Raw genomic sequence first — 17,153 nt, forward strand, 5'->3', positions numbered from 1 at the left:
CCGCCTTTGGCACTCTCAATAAGGTTTTACTTAGTGACGGACGTTCTTAGGAAGTTGCGGCCAATAATACTTTTCTCGAATACGTTTAAGTGTTCGGCTGTAGCCAAGGTGACCAGCTGTAGGATCACCGTGACAAGCTTCGGCCACTTCGTTGCGCAAGTCTTCTGGCACAACAAGGGGCCATGATTTGGACTGCTGTCAAAGTTCTGCTTGTAAAATACGCCGTGCAGAATCCGGAACGTCGGCAGAATACGCAGGAAAACGCGATGCACCATGTCTTCGTGGCTGCTGACGAATCTGAGGATCATTGCGTTGCCGAGTAGCCATATCTGCCGTGTCCAATGCCCCAAGAAAGCCGTTCTCGTCGTCATTATCGCCCCCTAGCGCCAGATTCAAGGGGGCTCGAGGTATACAGTCAGCATCATGATGTTTGTGGCCGGGTTTGTAGATGATGGTGACGTCGTACTCCTGTAGCCGCAGGCTCCACCGAGCAAGGCGGCTTGCGGGATTCTTGAGATAAGCGAGCCAGCACAGCGAATGGTGGTCGGTAACGACGCGAGAAGAGCGACCGTACAGATAGGGCCGGAATTTTGAGGTCGCCCAGATGACAGCCAGACACTCTTTTTTAGTTGTCGAGTAATTGCCCTCCGCCTTCGAAAGAGCTCGCCTTCTCGGCGCCGTCCTGGAATTGCGCAAGCACTGCCCCTAGTCTTTGTTTGCTGGCGTCTGTGTGAAGTTCAGTGTCGGCGTCTCGATCGAAATGGCCTAGTACGAGAGGCGCTGCAAGGGCGTGCTTTAATTGGCGGAATGCTGATTGCTGCTCTTCGGTTCATTCAAAGGGGACGCTATCCTTCCTTAAGGCGGTAAAGAGGCGCTGCGATCTGGGCGAAATTCCGAACGAGATGTCTTAAGTACGCGCAGAGGCCGAGAAAGCTGCGAAGAGTCTTCTTGTCGGATGGTGGAGGGAAGGACTCTACAGCAGCCGTTTTCTCTCAATCTGGCTTCACACTCATTTGGCTGACAACATGGCCTAGGAACTTCAGCTCACTGTATGCGAAGCGGCACTTCGAAGGCTTGGGCGTGAGTCTGGCGGTCAGAAGAGCTTGAAGAACCGCTTCAAGACGCACAAGATGGTCAGCGAAAGTGCTGGAGAAGATGACAACGTCATCCACATACACGAGACACGTCTGTCACTTCAGTCCGGCGAGCACAATATCCACGACTCGTTAAAATGTCGCGGGCGCTGTACACAAGCCAAACGGCATGACCGTGAACTCGTAGAGTCCATCCGGTGTTATAAATGCCGTATTCTTGCGGTCGCGCTCATACACCTCAATCTGTTAGTATCGACTCTTCAATTCGATGGACGAAAAATAGTGGGCATGACGGAGATGGTCGAGAGTGTCGTCGATGCAAGGTAGTGGATACTTGTCCTTCTTGGTCACCTTATTGAGTCGCCTGTAGTCGACGAAAAATCAAAAGGTCCCGACTTTTTTCTTGAGCAGTATTACAGGGGCGGCCCACGGACTGTTGTATGGCTGGGTGACGTCGTCGTTAATCATTTCGCGCACTTGCTCTTGTGTGGTTCCCCTCTTCTTCAAGGAAACGCGGTACGGCGGTTGGCGAATCGGGGGCGTCGCAGTATCTACAGTAAATCTATGCATGGCGACGGGCGTCTGGCGAGCTCGGGATGTCGTCGCGAAACAGTTGTGGTACAGATGCGAAATAGAGAGCAGTTCGCGTGTGTGGGAAGGCTCAAGCTAAGTACCGATGTCCAGGGGCAACGTTATAGTGTCACATGACCCGGGAGGGGCCTCCTCCTCAGGCAGCGAAACCGCTTCGCGAACGTCGCTAAGTTCATCCAGTTGTGCTATAACTACCCCTTTCGTGAGGTGCTGCGGCTCGTTCCTAGAATGTTGACACGCCCGCGGTGAACATTGACGATCCCCCGCACTGCACCAATGCCCCGCGTAAGTAGCATCTGGACACTTCCTTCGAGAACGCCTTCGCCACATGCGGTTGTATCGGCTAGGAGCGGAAGAAAAACTGTCGACAACGGCGGCATGTGAACATGGTCGGCATCAACTTTCATCGCAGCGCGAGGGGTCCGAGGAGGTATTGGCGATGAAGAACGTGCGCGGAGGGTCAACTTGTTCCTCCCTACGTCGATTACAGCGCCATACTCACAGAGAAAGTCCATGCCAAGAATAACATCTTTGGAGCAATTCTCCAAGATCACGAATGTGGCTGGGCACGCCTCACCGTGAATCTCAACGTGGGCAGTGCACTTGCCAACAGGGTTTACGAGGTGACTTCCCGCGTTACGTATGGGCGGGCCGTCCCACTGGGTGGTAACCTTGCGAAGGCGCCGAGAGAAGTTGCCGCTCAAGACCGAGTAATCGGCTTCCGGTGCCGACAAGCGCCGTTACGTCACGGCCGTCGTTTAAAACGTGTACATTGCTAGACGCCACAAAACAGTCTTCGCTTCCAAGGGTGCCATCAGTCGAGCGGGGACATTCCAACGTAGGCGGAGGTTCTTTACTGCGTGCAACACCGGCAACACCACCTCCAGGCGCCACCGTACATAGTTTTCCCGAAGTGGCGAAAGGCTCTCACGGCGTGCATCAGATGGGGGCACGAACTCATGGCATCGAGAGCCGGAATCGGCAGCGGTCTGGTACTGACCATGTACGGGAGGTGGACGACGGACGGCGGTGGCGTAGCTCAGAGATGGTTGGTCGGCTGCAGCTACAATAGGTACGTGTTCGGACGCCAGCGCGTGTCGCAGTTCACCCCGAACAGCCGTCGCGATGGAGACAGATGCAGGCTGTTCACGAGCTGGGAACATCCTTTTCAGGTCCTCTCGGACGACGTCGCGGATAATTGCGCGAACATCGGTGAGGCCAACACCGCTCAGGCCCTACGAAGCAAGACTTGGGACGGCAGGAAGGGCGCTCAGTCGCTAAAAGTGACTGGTTCTTGTAGCCAATGCGTGCTCGATGTCGGTAGCTTCAGCGAAGAATTCGGCCACTGTGGTAGGAGGATTGCGGATGAGGCCTCCAAAGATGTCATTCCGGACACCCCTCATCATATCCCGCACCTTCTCTTCAGCAGCCCGAGGGTCAGCGCGGGCACTCAGACGCAGTACGTCTTCGACGAAACTTCTAAGGCTCTAGGTGGGAGCCTGGATACGAGCGTGAAGCAGATATTCGGAATGCTGTCGCCGGTGCTGGTTTGCGAATGTGCGTACCAGTTCGCTCTTGCACGTCTACCATGATGTTAGCGAAGCCTCGTGGTTCTCGAACCAACATTTCGCTGTGGCATCTATGGAGAAGTACACGTTCTGCAGACATTGGTCGGGTGTCCACGCATTATTTCGAGCTACCCGTTCATAGTGCTGGACCCAGTCTTCAGCATCAAGTCCATCGCCACGGAACGGGGCGATAGATCTTGGGGTGACAGGCACGTTTATAGACAATCCTCGGCGCAATCACGGGGTCGGTTTGTTGTTACTGAGACGGCATGGTGGCGTTGGTCCTGGACGGCCTCGATCCCTGGACAAGAGTCCGGATTCAGGCGCTTGGACTTGCTGACGTCGGCTAGCGCGAGTCTGTTTTTCCCGAGGGCTCTAAGAAAATTTGACGGCGAGCACTTAGTATCGGGCTCGAATTGCGAGGCGGGGTGTGTTGCATGAGCTGCGTTACGCAGCACCTGAACCAAATGTCACGGCTTGCTTGACGTAGAGGCCCGCGGCGAGCACAGGTGGTGATAGCAGGAGCTCAAGAATACAGAAACAGGCAGGTCCGTCAGCAGCAACGTCGTCGTCGGCACGCGGCAATCGCGCTTCAACTTTCTCTTCGCTACAACATCATTGCCAGTTACGTAACTGAATTTTTTAAATAACAAAGGTTTTGTGAATCCACTTCAGCATCATTTTAGGAAAGGTTACTAAACTGTAACTTAATTACCTTAAGTTGTGGACAGCTTCGCAGAAATCATCGATAGATGAGGCCAAGTAGATGCAATTTTTTTAGATTTTACGAAAGCGTTTGATCTTGTCTCACATAACTAATTTGTAAACTGATTTTCGCTGGTCTATCTTCTTAATCAAATAGATTACTGCATGCCTCACTGACAGAACCCAATTTGTTCGTGTTGGTGGTCACTCCTCGCGCTCTCTCCCGGTAACATTTGGAGTCCCTCAGGGAAGCGTCCTTGGCCTGTTACTTCTTATCTATATAAACGATATTGTTAACGTTATCACACATCAGTTCAAATTAGGCTGTTCGCTAATGACTGCGTTTTATTCGCGGAAATTAAAACTCCGGAGGACCAAGTACTGCCTAACTCTAACCTCAACAGCAATAACGATTGATGTTGCAGACACAATAAATGCTGTAAAAACAGTTTTCATGAAAATAACTTTCAAAAAACACAGTCTGCCCAATCAGTACCTCCTATCATCACGGTGCCTATCAGAAGTAACGCAGTACAAGTACCTTGGTGTAACAAAAACTAATACCTTAAGCTGGAATGCTCACATTTCTAACATTTGTGCATCATCCTTCCGTAAACTGTGTTTTCTGATATACAAATTAAAACGAACCCCGTCCCCAACTAAGCTTTTAGCTTATACGTCAATCATTACATCAAAATTAGAATATGCCTGTATAGTGTGGGATTCTTTCACTAAAACTAATATCCATGTGTTAGAAATGATTCAGCGAAAAGCAGTTCGTTTTTTTTTCTAAATTCCGCACTACCGATTTCCCTACAACTTTAATGAATGGTAATGGCATACGGACACTGGAAACCCGAAAAAAGCTTTTGCGATTAAAATTTCATTTTTTGTTGAAAAATATCAAGTAAACAATGAGCCCAAACCCTTACCTAAAACCACTAGTGACGCGATTAACGAGACATCGTCACGCCCAGTCCTTAACACCGTATCGTGCCACAACAAATTTGTACAATTATTATTTTGCCCGAACAATAACTGAGTGGAACCAGCTTTTTTAAGTTGACTGATAAGCACTGAGATCATTGCCAATTTTTTATAAAGACTTTAGAATGTTGTATGTCTAGTTCTGGTGAAAAACAAACTGTGTTCAATTTACCTATTTTTTGTTCGAATGATGCATGTGTTGTCTTTTGGTTTGTTTATCTTTTAATTTGTGTGCTAAATGTTACCATGCCATGTATCTCGTTGTATTTCCCCTCCTGCCCGGGCCTTCCAAGGCTGGCAGTATTGAATAAATAAGTAAATAAAATAAATGAGACACTGTCTCGTGGTGCACCGTTAAAAACACAAGTGCAACTGAGGCAGGAGAAGTTGCCATTGCTCTAGCAATAATTGAAAACGGTACAAGGGTGATAGTGACTCTAAGGCAATCATTAGGAACAATGATATGGGCAGAATCTCGGCTGCAATCGTCAAAATTCTGAGGGGCACGTACCATCAGAGATAATCTCGCTGATCGGGTCCCCGGCTCATCAGTGCCTGTGGGGGAACGAGAAGGCGCAGGCGACCGCCCGAAAGCTCAGTTTCCGATCGATCGCCGCTGACGCGCCGCCTCCACGCGGGGAACACCTCCCATCGGGTCACGAACTCAACATTCGATGAAATCATTTCTCATTATAACCTCGGTCGTAAGGCCTATACCGCAACAGATAAACGGCTCAGTAGGAAAAAAGAAATCAAGTGGAGGAAATTGCAAACCGGGGTGCTTCCAAAGCCTAAACAGTACAGTAAATAGCATCCAGAAGTCTTTAATTCTAGATTTTCGCACTGCAATCGCAATGCAGATCTAGTCCGCATGGTCTGGACCTGCCCATTTTATAACGACCTGAATAGAAATGTAGAATCCTGGCAGACTTTATTGCTCAACCACGAAGCAGAACAACAACGCAAAGTCATCGGTCTCACCCTGTCCTCCGCCGAGTACCAAGGGATTCCGGCCGACGTTTAGGGGAATGAATGGGAATTTAGGCTATAGCCTTCTCCTCCGTAGTTTTTGACGGGTGCAAATTAAAGCTTTTTTTCTGTCTCTTTCGTAGCTATCCGATGAACTGGTATCTGTCCATGCTAGTTTTGAACACCTGAACCAGTTTGAAAACCTAACCGCCCAGCGCACCCAATTTGAAATTGGCTTGACTGCGCAAACTGACCAGCATTTTGTCGTCTACACCATTCCCAATTACCATTCCCAATTACTGCATGATAATTTCTAGCAGTAGGAGATCAGGTTTTGTCGACGTTTATGGCGTGCGTGATATGCAGAAAGCAAAACAAGAATTTCCGGAGTTTCATGTCGCCAATATTGTGAGATCGGATCTGTGCTATATAGTTGGCAGCATGCACCTGAGCTACTGCGGCTCGGGGAACGAAGTTTCTTCTCACTCTGTGTGTCAAAAACGTTGTACGACCTGGAAAACACCAATTTTTGCCGGCGATTACGTCGCATGGTGAAAACAATCAAACCAAATGCTCTCGATATTTCTACAAAAGTAAACTCACCATTTGGTTCTACATTCTCGTCTAAGAACAGTGTGCTACAGACGGTATTCGACGGAGGAAGTGCTTAACTTTACCATAACATGTGTCTTTTAGTAGTACAGATTATGCTCTTGGTGAAATTCGCTGCGCGGGTTCTACTCCGCTGAACGTTCGAAGGGAAAAGTCAGAAAGCACACTGAATCTTGCTGGAGCTTGGATAGCCCCTTAAAACTATTACTTTGATCATGCTCAGCGTGATTCTGCAGTCCCGTGACAGGCGCCTGTACAAGAGTCAGGAATTCACGTCATCTACGTCTCTTTTGTGTAAAAGTGACAGTTTTAGCACTTCCGTCTCTTAAAGAGACATCCTCTCAGGAGAGAAGCATGTCACACTGTTATATCTTTAAATATAGTTTCACAACAAACAAAACATCAACAGAAAAACATCCTGAAAAAACCCGAAGAATGTCCAATGTTCTTGAGGAAGTAACTGAAGTTTTGCTACTGTGCTTGGCGTCAACGAGTCTGGACAAATACAAAAACACGCACAGTATGGTTAGCTAGCTTTTGCCAACTCAATTAACTTAATGCACATATTGCCATAATTATGAAAAACAAGGCAGCCGAGGAAGTAACCTATGTCGACGCGTCAGGCGGAAAATACGGAGTGGCAGTCTCGGCCTTGGTAGACGGAGACGGTGCACCCAAAATTACTGTCTCATCACCCTTTCCGAGACATAGTTACGGCCGAATAAGTTGCAATTGCGCTCGCTTGCGTCGGCACCAGAGCATACATAATAATTAGCGACAGCAAAACCGCCACTTGGGATTTTGCTAAAGGTGGAATTTCGGAAGAAGCCAGACGCAACCTCTCAACAAACCCAATTGACAGAAAAATATTCATCATATGGGTACCTGTGCATGAATTTGTTCCTGTAAACGAGGCTGCACACACGCTCCCTCGAGACCCCTAATATCGGGCAGCCGTAGAGCAGCTGAACGCAAGGGAATGAAAGATTGCATCATTACATACCACGAACGTAGCGAACACTATAAAAATTACCCACCGATGTTGCTCAGTGGTTAGGGCGCTCGACTACTTATCCGGAGATCCCGGGTTCGAACCCGACTACGGCGGTTGCGTTTTGATGGAGGTGAAACGCTAAGACGCCCGTGTGCTTTGCGATGTCAGTGCACGTTAAAGATCCCCGGGTGGTCGAATTTCTTCCGGAACCCTCCACTACGGCACCTCTTCCTTCCTTTCTTTTTTCACTCCCTCCTTTATCCCATCCCGTACGGCGCGGTTCAGGTGTCTAATAATATATGAGGAAGATACTGCGCCATTTCCTTTCCCCAAAAATTAATTATTATTTTTTCACTCTAAATTACATAGAAGAATATTTCCACCCACAGATCGGTCTTTCACTAGTAATGAGGCGCGCATTTGGAGCCGGTTACAATCTGTACAATACATCTGCCCAGTCTGGGTCTACCTGACCGAGATCAGGGATGAAAAAGATTCAAAGTGTAAAAATTACGGTGAAAGGGGCACTCTTCATCACATAATTTGGAAATGAGCTGATTCCCCGGGGCGCCGGCTTAAACATCAGCAGTATAAAACCCTGGGAAGTTTCGCTGCGGAGCGAGGACCCGGCTATCCAGCAGCAAGCCACCTGCCTGGAGGCTGAGGCCGTCAAGAAACAATGCATCTTCACTTGTCCATCATCTGCGGAGAATCCCCTACCTGGTTCCCAGGCCTGCGTGCCGGGACCGGGGATTTGGAGACTCCTTTTTGGTGGACAATGCAGTTTTCATTAATTAATTATATAATTAATTCATATCGCCTGGGAGCTAACCTACTGAATGTAACTTAAGCCCATAGTTCGAAGGTGCTACCCCCTTTCAGACAACTTTGGCTGAATACTTGCACCAAAGTCTTATTGGCTTATCTTTTTTTTTTACCAGGCCTCAATTACAGTACACAACGTGCACAATCCAATAGGTCTTAGCGGCGCTACTTAATCATCCGAAAACGCGTCTCACATCAGTGATTATTTGGTTTCTTCTCCCTTAATGATCCCATGTCTCCAATAAAGATTTCCATTGAACATGGAAATCCTCATCGCAGACTGCGTTCCAGAGAAAAGAGGGTTTTGTTTGCTGGGACGCGCTTTGGGACCATTAAGGGATAATTAGTGTTACAATCACTGATGTGAGACGCGTTTTCGATAATTAAGTAGCGCCGCTAAGACCTAGTGGAATGTGTTGTGGTGTCCTTTAAGACATTTTACAATTTCTCATAAGAAGCTTTATTCATGACAGCAATGATTATAGAGTTAGCCAGACAGAATTTTATCACTATAATCCTTAAAGTACGGAAAAGTAATTCTGCTGTCTATGCTACGCCTTTTCAACAGCGCTGTGTTGGTTTGGTCCGGTTAAGGCGCTCCGTGTTTTTTGGAATACTGGCTAACTTTACTCACTCCAGTGTTGTGAGACACACAAATGTAAATAATAACTTGATTATAGACGTGGTATCTGATGCCAGTTTGTCGCCCATGATAATCATACATTACTCCCATTCCCAACAAACACTTTCCGTAAGAGTTAAACTGCTTTTCGGACTGATTCACTATCTTGAAGCCCGTTGCTATCGTCTTCCATACCAGCTAACGCGAGATTGCGCTGCTGGACCACGGGACAGATAATAAATGATAAGCAATGAACGAAAAGCAAACACCTTAAACACAGGAATAGCTTGAAAAAAAAGCTGAATTTCATCACTCGAAATCGTCTTTCAATGCAAAAAACTTTGGGGTTTGTGAAAATTCTATTCCTCAAATATTGAAAGTAGACAACTCTTGCACCTGCAGACGTACGTAAACTTTGGTCGGCTAAGCATTGGACAATAATATTCTAAATCTTTTGACGTTGCAAACCTTTAGCCTTAGTTCATAGTCAAAATATATCCAAAATTCTATTCCTCAAATATTGAAAGTAGACAACTCTTGCACCTGCAGACGTACGTAAACTTTGGTCGGCTAAGCATTGGACAATAATATTCTAAATCTTTTGACGTTGCAAACCTTTAGCCTTAGTTCATAGTCAAAATATATCCAGTCTAGTAGTTTTGTTTTACGATATCCGCCAAGTTTCTTTTTTATATGAGCGGAATATATGAGCGGAATCATTTCGTATATTTAAGGCCTGTGGTGGTCTGTTCTCGTCTTTTTCTCTTCCATGCAGGTGAAGCATGCGAGGTCATCAGACCTAAACTATGTAATGGACGACGTCGAGAGATTGGAAGTGACGATAAATTACACGAAGTGGGATCTAAGTTTCATGAATCCAGGAATGATACCACCAATCAGAAAAGTAAAATAAAACACCTTATAGCAAGATTTTTTTTTAGTGGTTTCAATCATCACTGCGATCTTTATGAGGGGCGACGGCGATACATACATATGGCGCCGCAGCATAGCAACGTCCTAAATAATTCCAGTTTAAATGAAGCAGTCACATCAGTGCTTAGAACATTTCTTATCACAAAATCCAAATTGCTTTCGGCGTGAACCAGTTCAAAATCGACCGATATGTAGTGTTAACTCGTCTCCAAGGCTATTAGGAAGGAAAGTTGTTGTCGCAACAATATTTGGGGGTAATGGTTGTTTAAGTGTCCACGTAAAGAAAGTGAAGGTACTCTGTGTAACTGCGCCTTGCGGAGGCCACAACATATTGCAAAAACCGGTAATGCTGTGATGTATTCCATAGCATTTTATATCGGAAGAGCTTTACCTTGAAAACTATTTTTTCCTGCGCAGTCTGTATGCAAGCGCCTAAGTATATGCATTACCCTTCGTCCCCGCAACATCAGCACGTCTGGCACAAGTTCAGAATAGTTCGAGAAATGTTTTGCATATTCCCATTCACCTAAATGTGTAAAAACGCTCCCTATAATGCTACGTATGAAAATTCCAGGCAACATCAGGCGAAAATCTTGCAATATTATTGGATATTATTTTTAGTCTGAATCAGCTGTGATCAAATTTCGCTGGTAGCCCGGCCAAGTTTCGGCCACTGCTCGGCCTAAATTTGGAGATCGCCATCGTGTCGCGCACGCATATTTATGGCTGGACATTGATTTGTCAAATCGGGCCAGATCAAATTTCTGGGCTGGGCCGGGACGAATTTTGAAAATGGTGCGGACAAGATTTCGAGGTCTCCATCGTGTTGGGTGCTGTCACTGTTGGTTGGACATCGATTTAGGATCATATAGGCCAAGGTCATGGTTTAAATCTGTCAAAAGTCAACCTGTTGCTATGCGGTGCTTCTCAAAGTCACATCAAGGTCAAATCATGCAATGAATGGTGAGCTACATTTGCTTTCAGTAGAGCTACGCTCTAAAACGGCCAATCAGTCAGTAGGGGTTCCTGAGGCGACGGAGCTGTAGCTTGTACCCGCCGTCTGATTGCTGCCTCCTCCACGTTTGAATGCCACGTCCTACGCTAGGGCGCCTTCCTGAACACTTCGCACACCCGCCACGTGAAGCCTGCACTTCTCGTTACATACCGCACTTCCTTCTCTTGTCTTGCGGGCCACGCTTTCGTGTCCGTGCAACTCAGATTGGCCAGCAAGCGGGACGCTCCGAGGACGACGCACCACACACGCCGCTTCCGCACGCGCGCACCCACATCACACCGCTTCCTTTCGCGCTGTTCTCCTTGATATTGTTGATACGCCCATTCGCAAAGCAGCGTTCCTTAGTGCCTCAAAACACCACATCCTTCTTAATTTCGTCTAAGTTCGACAAATTTATTTTCCAAACAGTAATGAACAGAGCAACCTTCTTCCTGCACAAAATTTGGAGTGCATTTCGTCCGCCACAATCATCTCGTCGCGAGTCCATTCTTTTCATCCACAAAGAGGTTGCCTGTGAGAACTCACTGGCACTAGAGATAGGATGAAAAGCGAAAGACTGTTTCAGTGAGAAATAGCATTCGTAGATAAAGGAAGATAAGAAAAGATGAATGATGAAAGGCGACCCTCAAAGCCACAGTCCGGCTTTTACAGAGGATAGCGGAGTCCATAAAGTTACGGCAATAAGAGAAAAACAGAGATACATACAACAGAATCAAAGTCAAAAACAACAAAGAGTACAAAAATGATTTTATATAATTACTTATTTATTTTCAATACTGCCAGTTTTATCTCATGGAATTGCAGGTAGGCCAACAACAATACCAAACATGATACATGCAGGAAGTGCACTCATGAGTTACATGACAGAAAACCATAGACTTTGCCTCTCTTGTAAATTGGGAATGTCAATGTAGAGCTGGTTTCGTCCAAGAGGGCTTGGGGGTTTCTTTGGGCCATACGACTGCGTAGCGTGGTCTGTCGTGGTCTGGGGCTCTGTGGTCGTCACAGTCGGGGTGTCAAGTGCCTGCTGCACTTCTTCCCGTACGGCAGCCATGAGAGTCGTTGCTTGTGGCTGTGGGGAGTATAGAAGCAGTCTTCGCTGCTCTTCGGGGATGATCTCGCGGATAATGTCCCGTGGGCTCTCATTCACGGTCGTTGAGGTGTCCGCATGCCTCATGGAGAAAGCTGATGTAGTCCGTGCTGCCGAGCTCTGATGTCGAGGATATTCTCGATCTCAGTCGCTTCGATTGTGAATTAGACAGCCACCTCGGGTGGGTTTCGGACCAATTCTGTGAAACATTCATCTCTACAACCCCGCGACATACTACATACATACATACATACTACATACATACATACATACATACATACATACATCTCTACACCTCTGCGACATACTAGTCCCGAGCAGCCAGTCGGCTTTTTTTTGCTGACAATGCTTGTGTTTTCTTCCTTTTTTTTTCCTTATTCCTTTCATGTTCGCAGGGAACCCCCGTGACTCTCGTAGCAGGTTTTAGCTGAGCCATTCAGAACGATAAAGAGGTGCCGTAGTTTTGCTTGGATGACCCCTCAGTTTTATATCGTCTGCTGAAGAACCAGCGTTGATGATGCGTTGCCCTCCATCTTAGGAGCGTTGCAGGTCCACGGTTACCCAGCACATCTACCATACGTCAAGTAGTGGTGACAGCAGTCCTGGCAGTGAGAAAGACTATGAAAAAAAGCTTCGAAAAGCGACTATAAGGAGATCACTTGCGCGTCGGCATGGGACGGCACGGTAACCAAGGGAGAGGAAATGGATGTTGCTCTAGCGGCCGCGGAGAGTTATCATGCGGATAAGTCCTTAACAATACTCACAGGTTCGAAAGAGGCATGCCGTAACTACATTAGCGGCAGAATAGGTCATAAAGCGCTCCAAATCCTCCTCCGCGCAGGCCTAACCAAAGATCACATTAGACACACCATTTGCTGGATACCGGGACACAGAGATAGAAGGCAACCAAAGGGTCGATAGAGTCGCTCGCGAGTACACTAACGGAGCACTCTTGAACGAAGACCCGGAGGACTTCTTGAGGGTAACCCCGACGTACTCCAACATTCTAAACTATTGCAGAGGAACGAGACTAAAGTATCCTCCTCCTCACAACAAATTAAATCAACAAGAAGCAGTTTACTGGAGGAAGCTGGAAACCGGAACCTTCCCCGTGGTGCGGTGCAAGACCCACCCTATACCATATTACTTGGGAATGTGACAAAAATAAAGCATTCCATGGCTCAGGAAATCCGAGTGCGGATCAGCGGCAACCCAATCCTCCAAAAGGATTGGTCATCCATGCCCAGCGAGCGGCCAAACTCAGTAGTGCCCTGGAATAGGGGCGCCGCCCTCTGCAAGACGGAGGGAGACACCTGCTTGAAGATGAAGACCTCTCACCGAAAGACCTTGTTAGAGCATTAACATGTATCCTATCCTATCCTATCCTACAACACTCTGGAGCAACCTAGAATCAGCTCTGCTTGGATGCGATAAATCGAGATAGAACTGGTCGCAGCTTGCATAAAAAAAGCGATAAGCAGCGGGCCGGCATGTTTGAAGAATGAACAAACAGTCCAAGGATACGCGTCAGTATCTATCGTACGCTCTCAATACTTTTCAGTCAACGTTCTTTTCTGGCTCTCACCAACCAATAAAGTCCGCACTTCAGAAGATCGCCTGCTTTCTTTTCCCTGAGCTGCCTCATTTCTGGATTTTTCGGAGCTTCGTAAGCTTCGAAACGGCCGTGGCCGACAAGGCCTAGCTTCAGTCTCATATCCAGGGCCATAGCCTTGGCGATGTCTCCACCTCTGCAGAATCCATCTTTAGTGATTGAATCTGCAATTCGTAAATTCTGCACTTAATGGTCGTAAGCAAAGAAGTGAGTGCCCAGTCAATTCGCAAACAATCATTCCACGCTTCAAACGATCGTCTGCTCGTTTTCCTTGTACTGCCTCATTTTTGACTTCGCTGAGGGCCCCTAATGCTGTCCTCCTGCTCCTCTCAGATTTACTTCTATTTTGGAGCGATATTCTGCTCCTAATCGCCTTAACAGCATCTTAACGGCAACTACTTTTTCTCTCCAAACCAGCTCCGATACCACGGTGCTTTTGGGAGAAAAAGTAGTTGCTGTTAAGATGGCTCATCCGGTTGGCATAATTGAGAGAAAGGTTGCGCAGTTGGCACCATTTAAGATATCAGCAATGGGATTTATATCCCCAAGTAATGTACGTAAATTGTAACACAAAAATATAAAACCCATTCCTGATTATCTTGGTTGGTGTCAACTGCGCATCCTTTGTCTCCTTTACACCAATCTCATGAGCCATCCTAACAGCAACTACTTTTTCTCTGAAAAGCACCGGGGTATCTGAGCTGGTTATATTCAGCATATTGCTTAAGATGTCATTCGCAACTCTCCTAACCATTATGCTGAAGATAACCATCTCAGAAACCATGCTGCCTTGGGGAGAAAAATTAGTTGCCGTGAAGATGCGCTAACGCGATTAGGAGCAGAATATCGCTCTGGCATAGAAGTACGACTGTGCCCTGAACGCCTGTAAGGTAAGGGAGGGTATATATCAGGCGACTGATGTCCACGGCCTTAGCATTCGCGATGGTCTCCACCTCTGCAGAATCCATTTTCAGTGTTTGAATCTGCAATTCGCAATTTCGCCGGGTATCCCCTGCCACCATGACTTTCTTACACTCCGCCAATCTCAAACTCCGCCCTATTCAATTGATATGGGTCACTGTGCACTCATCCCATCCAGGGAACGAGGCAGCCCCCAATCATGCCAGAGTATTCGTCCACCGGGATGTGGTGTCGCCCGAACTGCGGACAGCGAGAGATCGCATGGTTACATGCCACCACCATGCACTACCGCACGTATTTCACTCGGCAAACGACAAGAAATTGCGTAGAGGCAACTCCAAGCGAACAGCTACCGGAATCTTGGGGCAGGTTACGCTGGGGCTACTCTTCCTGCGACTTATTTGGCCACCTGATTGGGCTATACCCTACACAATCGGATGCTTTTGTTGACGGATGTGTGTGTGGAGTGTGCGCGTGGTAGGGATGCTGGAGCGAAAAGACGCCCGCAGCTATATTTGTGACGGTACACTGACGTCACGAACAGCTGGTAGTCCTCTCCGATAGGCGTAAGTACAACTAGCCCGCTTACGTGTCCGCCCACGTTCTCCAGTTGTGTACTTAATTTCTGCTCCTTTGAAACACCTACACCGGCTTTCACAAGGCAGAGCTTTTCGCGCTAAAGATGACCACCTGCATATTTCAACTGACATCGCTCTGTCCTCGTTCTCTCCGAACTTACCGGTTAGTGCCTCTTAATATTCTTTCGTATGCATCGCCGAAGACTATTGAAAGCGAACAAGAGCGTCAAGTCTGGTTTTAGTACCAAGGTTTTTGGAGCTTTTTTATTCTGAAGGCAAGGTTAAAAACCGGTAACCACAAACTCAAGAAAATATTAACAGGCTTAAGTTTCTCTCAAGCACCTTGGCGACATCCTCGAGCAGTTCCGAGTCTTGAAGCCAGCAGGACTTAATGCCGTGCCCCGCTGCATACGCCACCTGCATGCAACGCAAAGATGTTTTGACCTCGTTGGCTCCAATAATGTGGGCTTACATAAACTGACATCGATCACAACACCTCGAACGCTTTATACTCTGTCCTGGTTCCTATGAGAGCACTCTGGGCGCCGTTCTGGCACTATTTTAAAAACCTAATCACGTGGCAGTCTGGTTAATTTTAATGCACACGGGCTTTAAGTGGATGTTTTCCGCCGCAAAGGGAAAGTGGAAAAATTAGCAACACTCCTTCACGAACGCTGTGACAAGTGATGAGCGGCAGTGTTTGCACCTCCGCCTGCGCCTTTACTGCCTTTTACTACATTGTACAAAAAATGAGAGGCTGAAGGAGTCTTCCGGGTAAATGCGCTTCTTGGTGCATATGTGGTTGATGCGCAGCAGAGAAACCTCCTCATTAACACCTGCGAGTTGGCAGAATATCTGACCGCCTTAGCTTTACGAAAAACCCTTCTCCACAAAATAAATGTGTTTCAGGCGGAATGGAAGGAGGCTCTGAGGTACATTTCCGGCCGCCTGGACGTTTTTCCCCATGAAAAATATTGTTTACTTTGCTGCCTGCTCTCGGACATTATTTTACCACGATAGCTTCATATTAGACGAAACTGTCAATATGTATGATTTGCTGTGAAATTTTGAATAAGTGCGATACATTTTTCCCACATGCAAATGCAAATAGGGTATCAGAGCCGTCTAGCCTAGCTGGGCGTAGCCTTTGTTTTTAGATGAGCGTGTGTCATTTTCTGTATATTAGCGCACATATATTCTGTTCACCAGCTCACACCGACTCTCAGACAATAACTTATCTTTGAAGCAAAATACATTTTAAATCCAGAAATGACACATGTAGTAGCCTTTGGGTGCGCTGCAAAAGTTGATCAATGTTTGTTTAACATATTTGGCCATTACTCGCAAGAAATTCCTAGCAGTTTTTCATTCCGTTTATTATCCTCCCTGTAGCTTTTTCACTACAAGCCAGTACTGTTTAAATTATTTCGAATGTGCAGAATTTCAAACGTTGCTAGACTTCTATGATTTTTGCGGCGAGTGCCTTGATCGCAACCAAGCCAAATGAAGGCAGGAAATTTTCGGGGTAATACCAAAGTGCCATCGTCCACAGTGACAAATCCATCTATTCATGACACTTCACACAAATCACTGGTGTCATAACGCTGAGCACATTGGCTTGAACTGTACGCCCTGAGAAAGGGTGCGGCTTCCCAAAGACGTAGGTTTGATCCCGGTCGCGTTTGTCGCGTTTCGTTGGAAGCGAAATGCTAGAAACACGGAGGCCTCCATCAAGGCGTTCCTCATTGTCTGAGTCGATTTCGGCCGTTAAACCCCATAAAACCAAAACCAAGCCTTACCAACCCCTGTTCCTGCGTGTATGCTATCGAACCTCATGTGCACTCTTAGACAAAAGTATACAGCCCTGGCGATCTGCTTCCGAGCCCTGCAATACGGCTGCTCTTGCGTACACAGAGACCCTAATCTCACTAAGGCAGGATAAACTCGCATCCTCGACATTCCCAAGCTTAGGACTGTCAAATGTACTAAAGAGCGCTGCAAAACGGCCTGGATGCAAACGTTTTAGCGGTATATTTT

General features: G+C 47.1%; 2 protein-coding genes across 2 annotated transcripts in view; one reads left to right on the forward strand and one right to left on the reverse strand.

Moving 5' to 3' along the window:
* LOC144107084 (uncharacterized) overlaps positions 1–9,880 on the forward strand; it is a 331,526-nt gene extending 321,646 nt beyond the window's left edge. Inside the window, exon 12 of the mRNA XM_077640067.1 lies at positions 9,743–9,880. Coding sequence (XP_077496193.1) covers positions 9,743–9,880 — 138 coding nt within the window. The remainder of the gene's footprint in view (positions 1–9,742) is intronic.
* A 5,531-nt stretch (positions 9,881–15,411) lies between these two features.
* The window catches only part of LOC144107007 (uncharacterized), an 88,183-nt gene continuing 86,441 nt past the window's right edge, over positions 15,412–17,153 (reverse strand). Inside the window, exon 15 of the mRNA XM_077639979.1 lies at positions 15,412–15,533. Coding sequence (XP_077496105.1) covers positions 15,420–15,533 — 114 coding nt within the window. The 3' untranslated portion in view covers positions 15,412–15,419. The remainder of the gene's footprint in view (positions 15,534–17,153) is intronic.

This window comes from Amblyomma americanum, chromosome 10, assembly GCF_052857255.1.
Source record: "Amblyomma americanum isolate KBUSLIRL-KWMA chromosome 10, ASM5285725v1, whole genome shotgun sequence".
Taxonomy (NCBI): domain Eukaryota; kingdom Metazoa; phylum Arthropoda; class Arachnida; order Ixodida; family Ixodidae; genus Amblyomma; species Amblyomma americanum.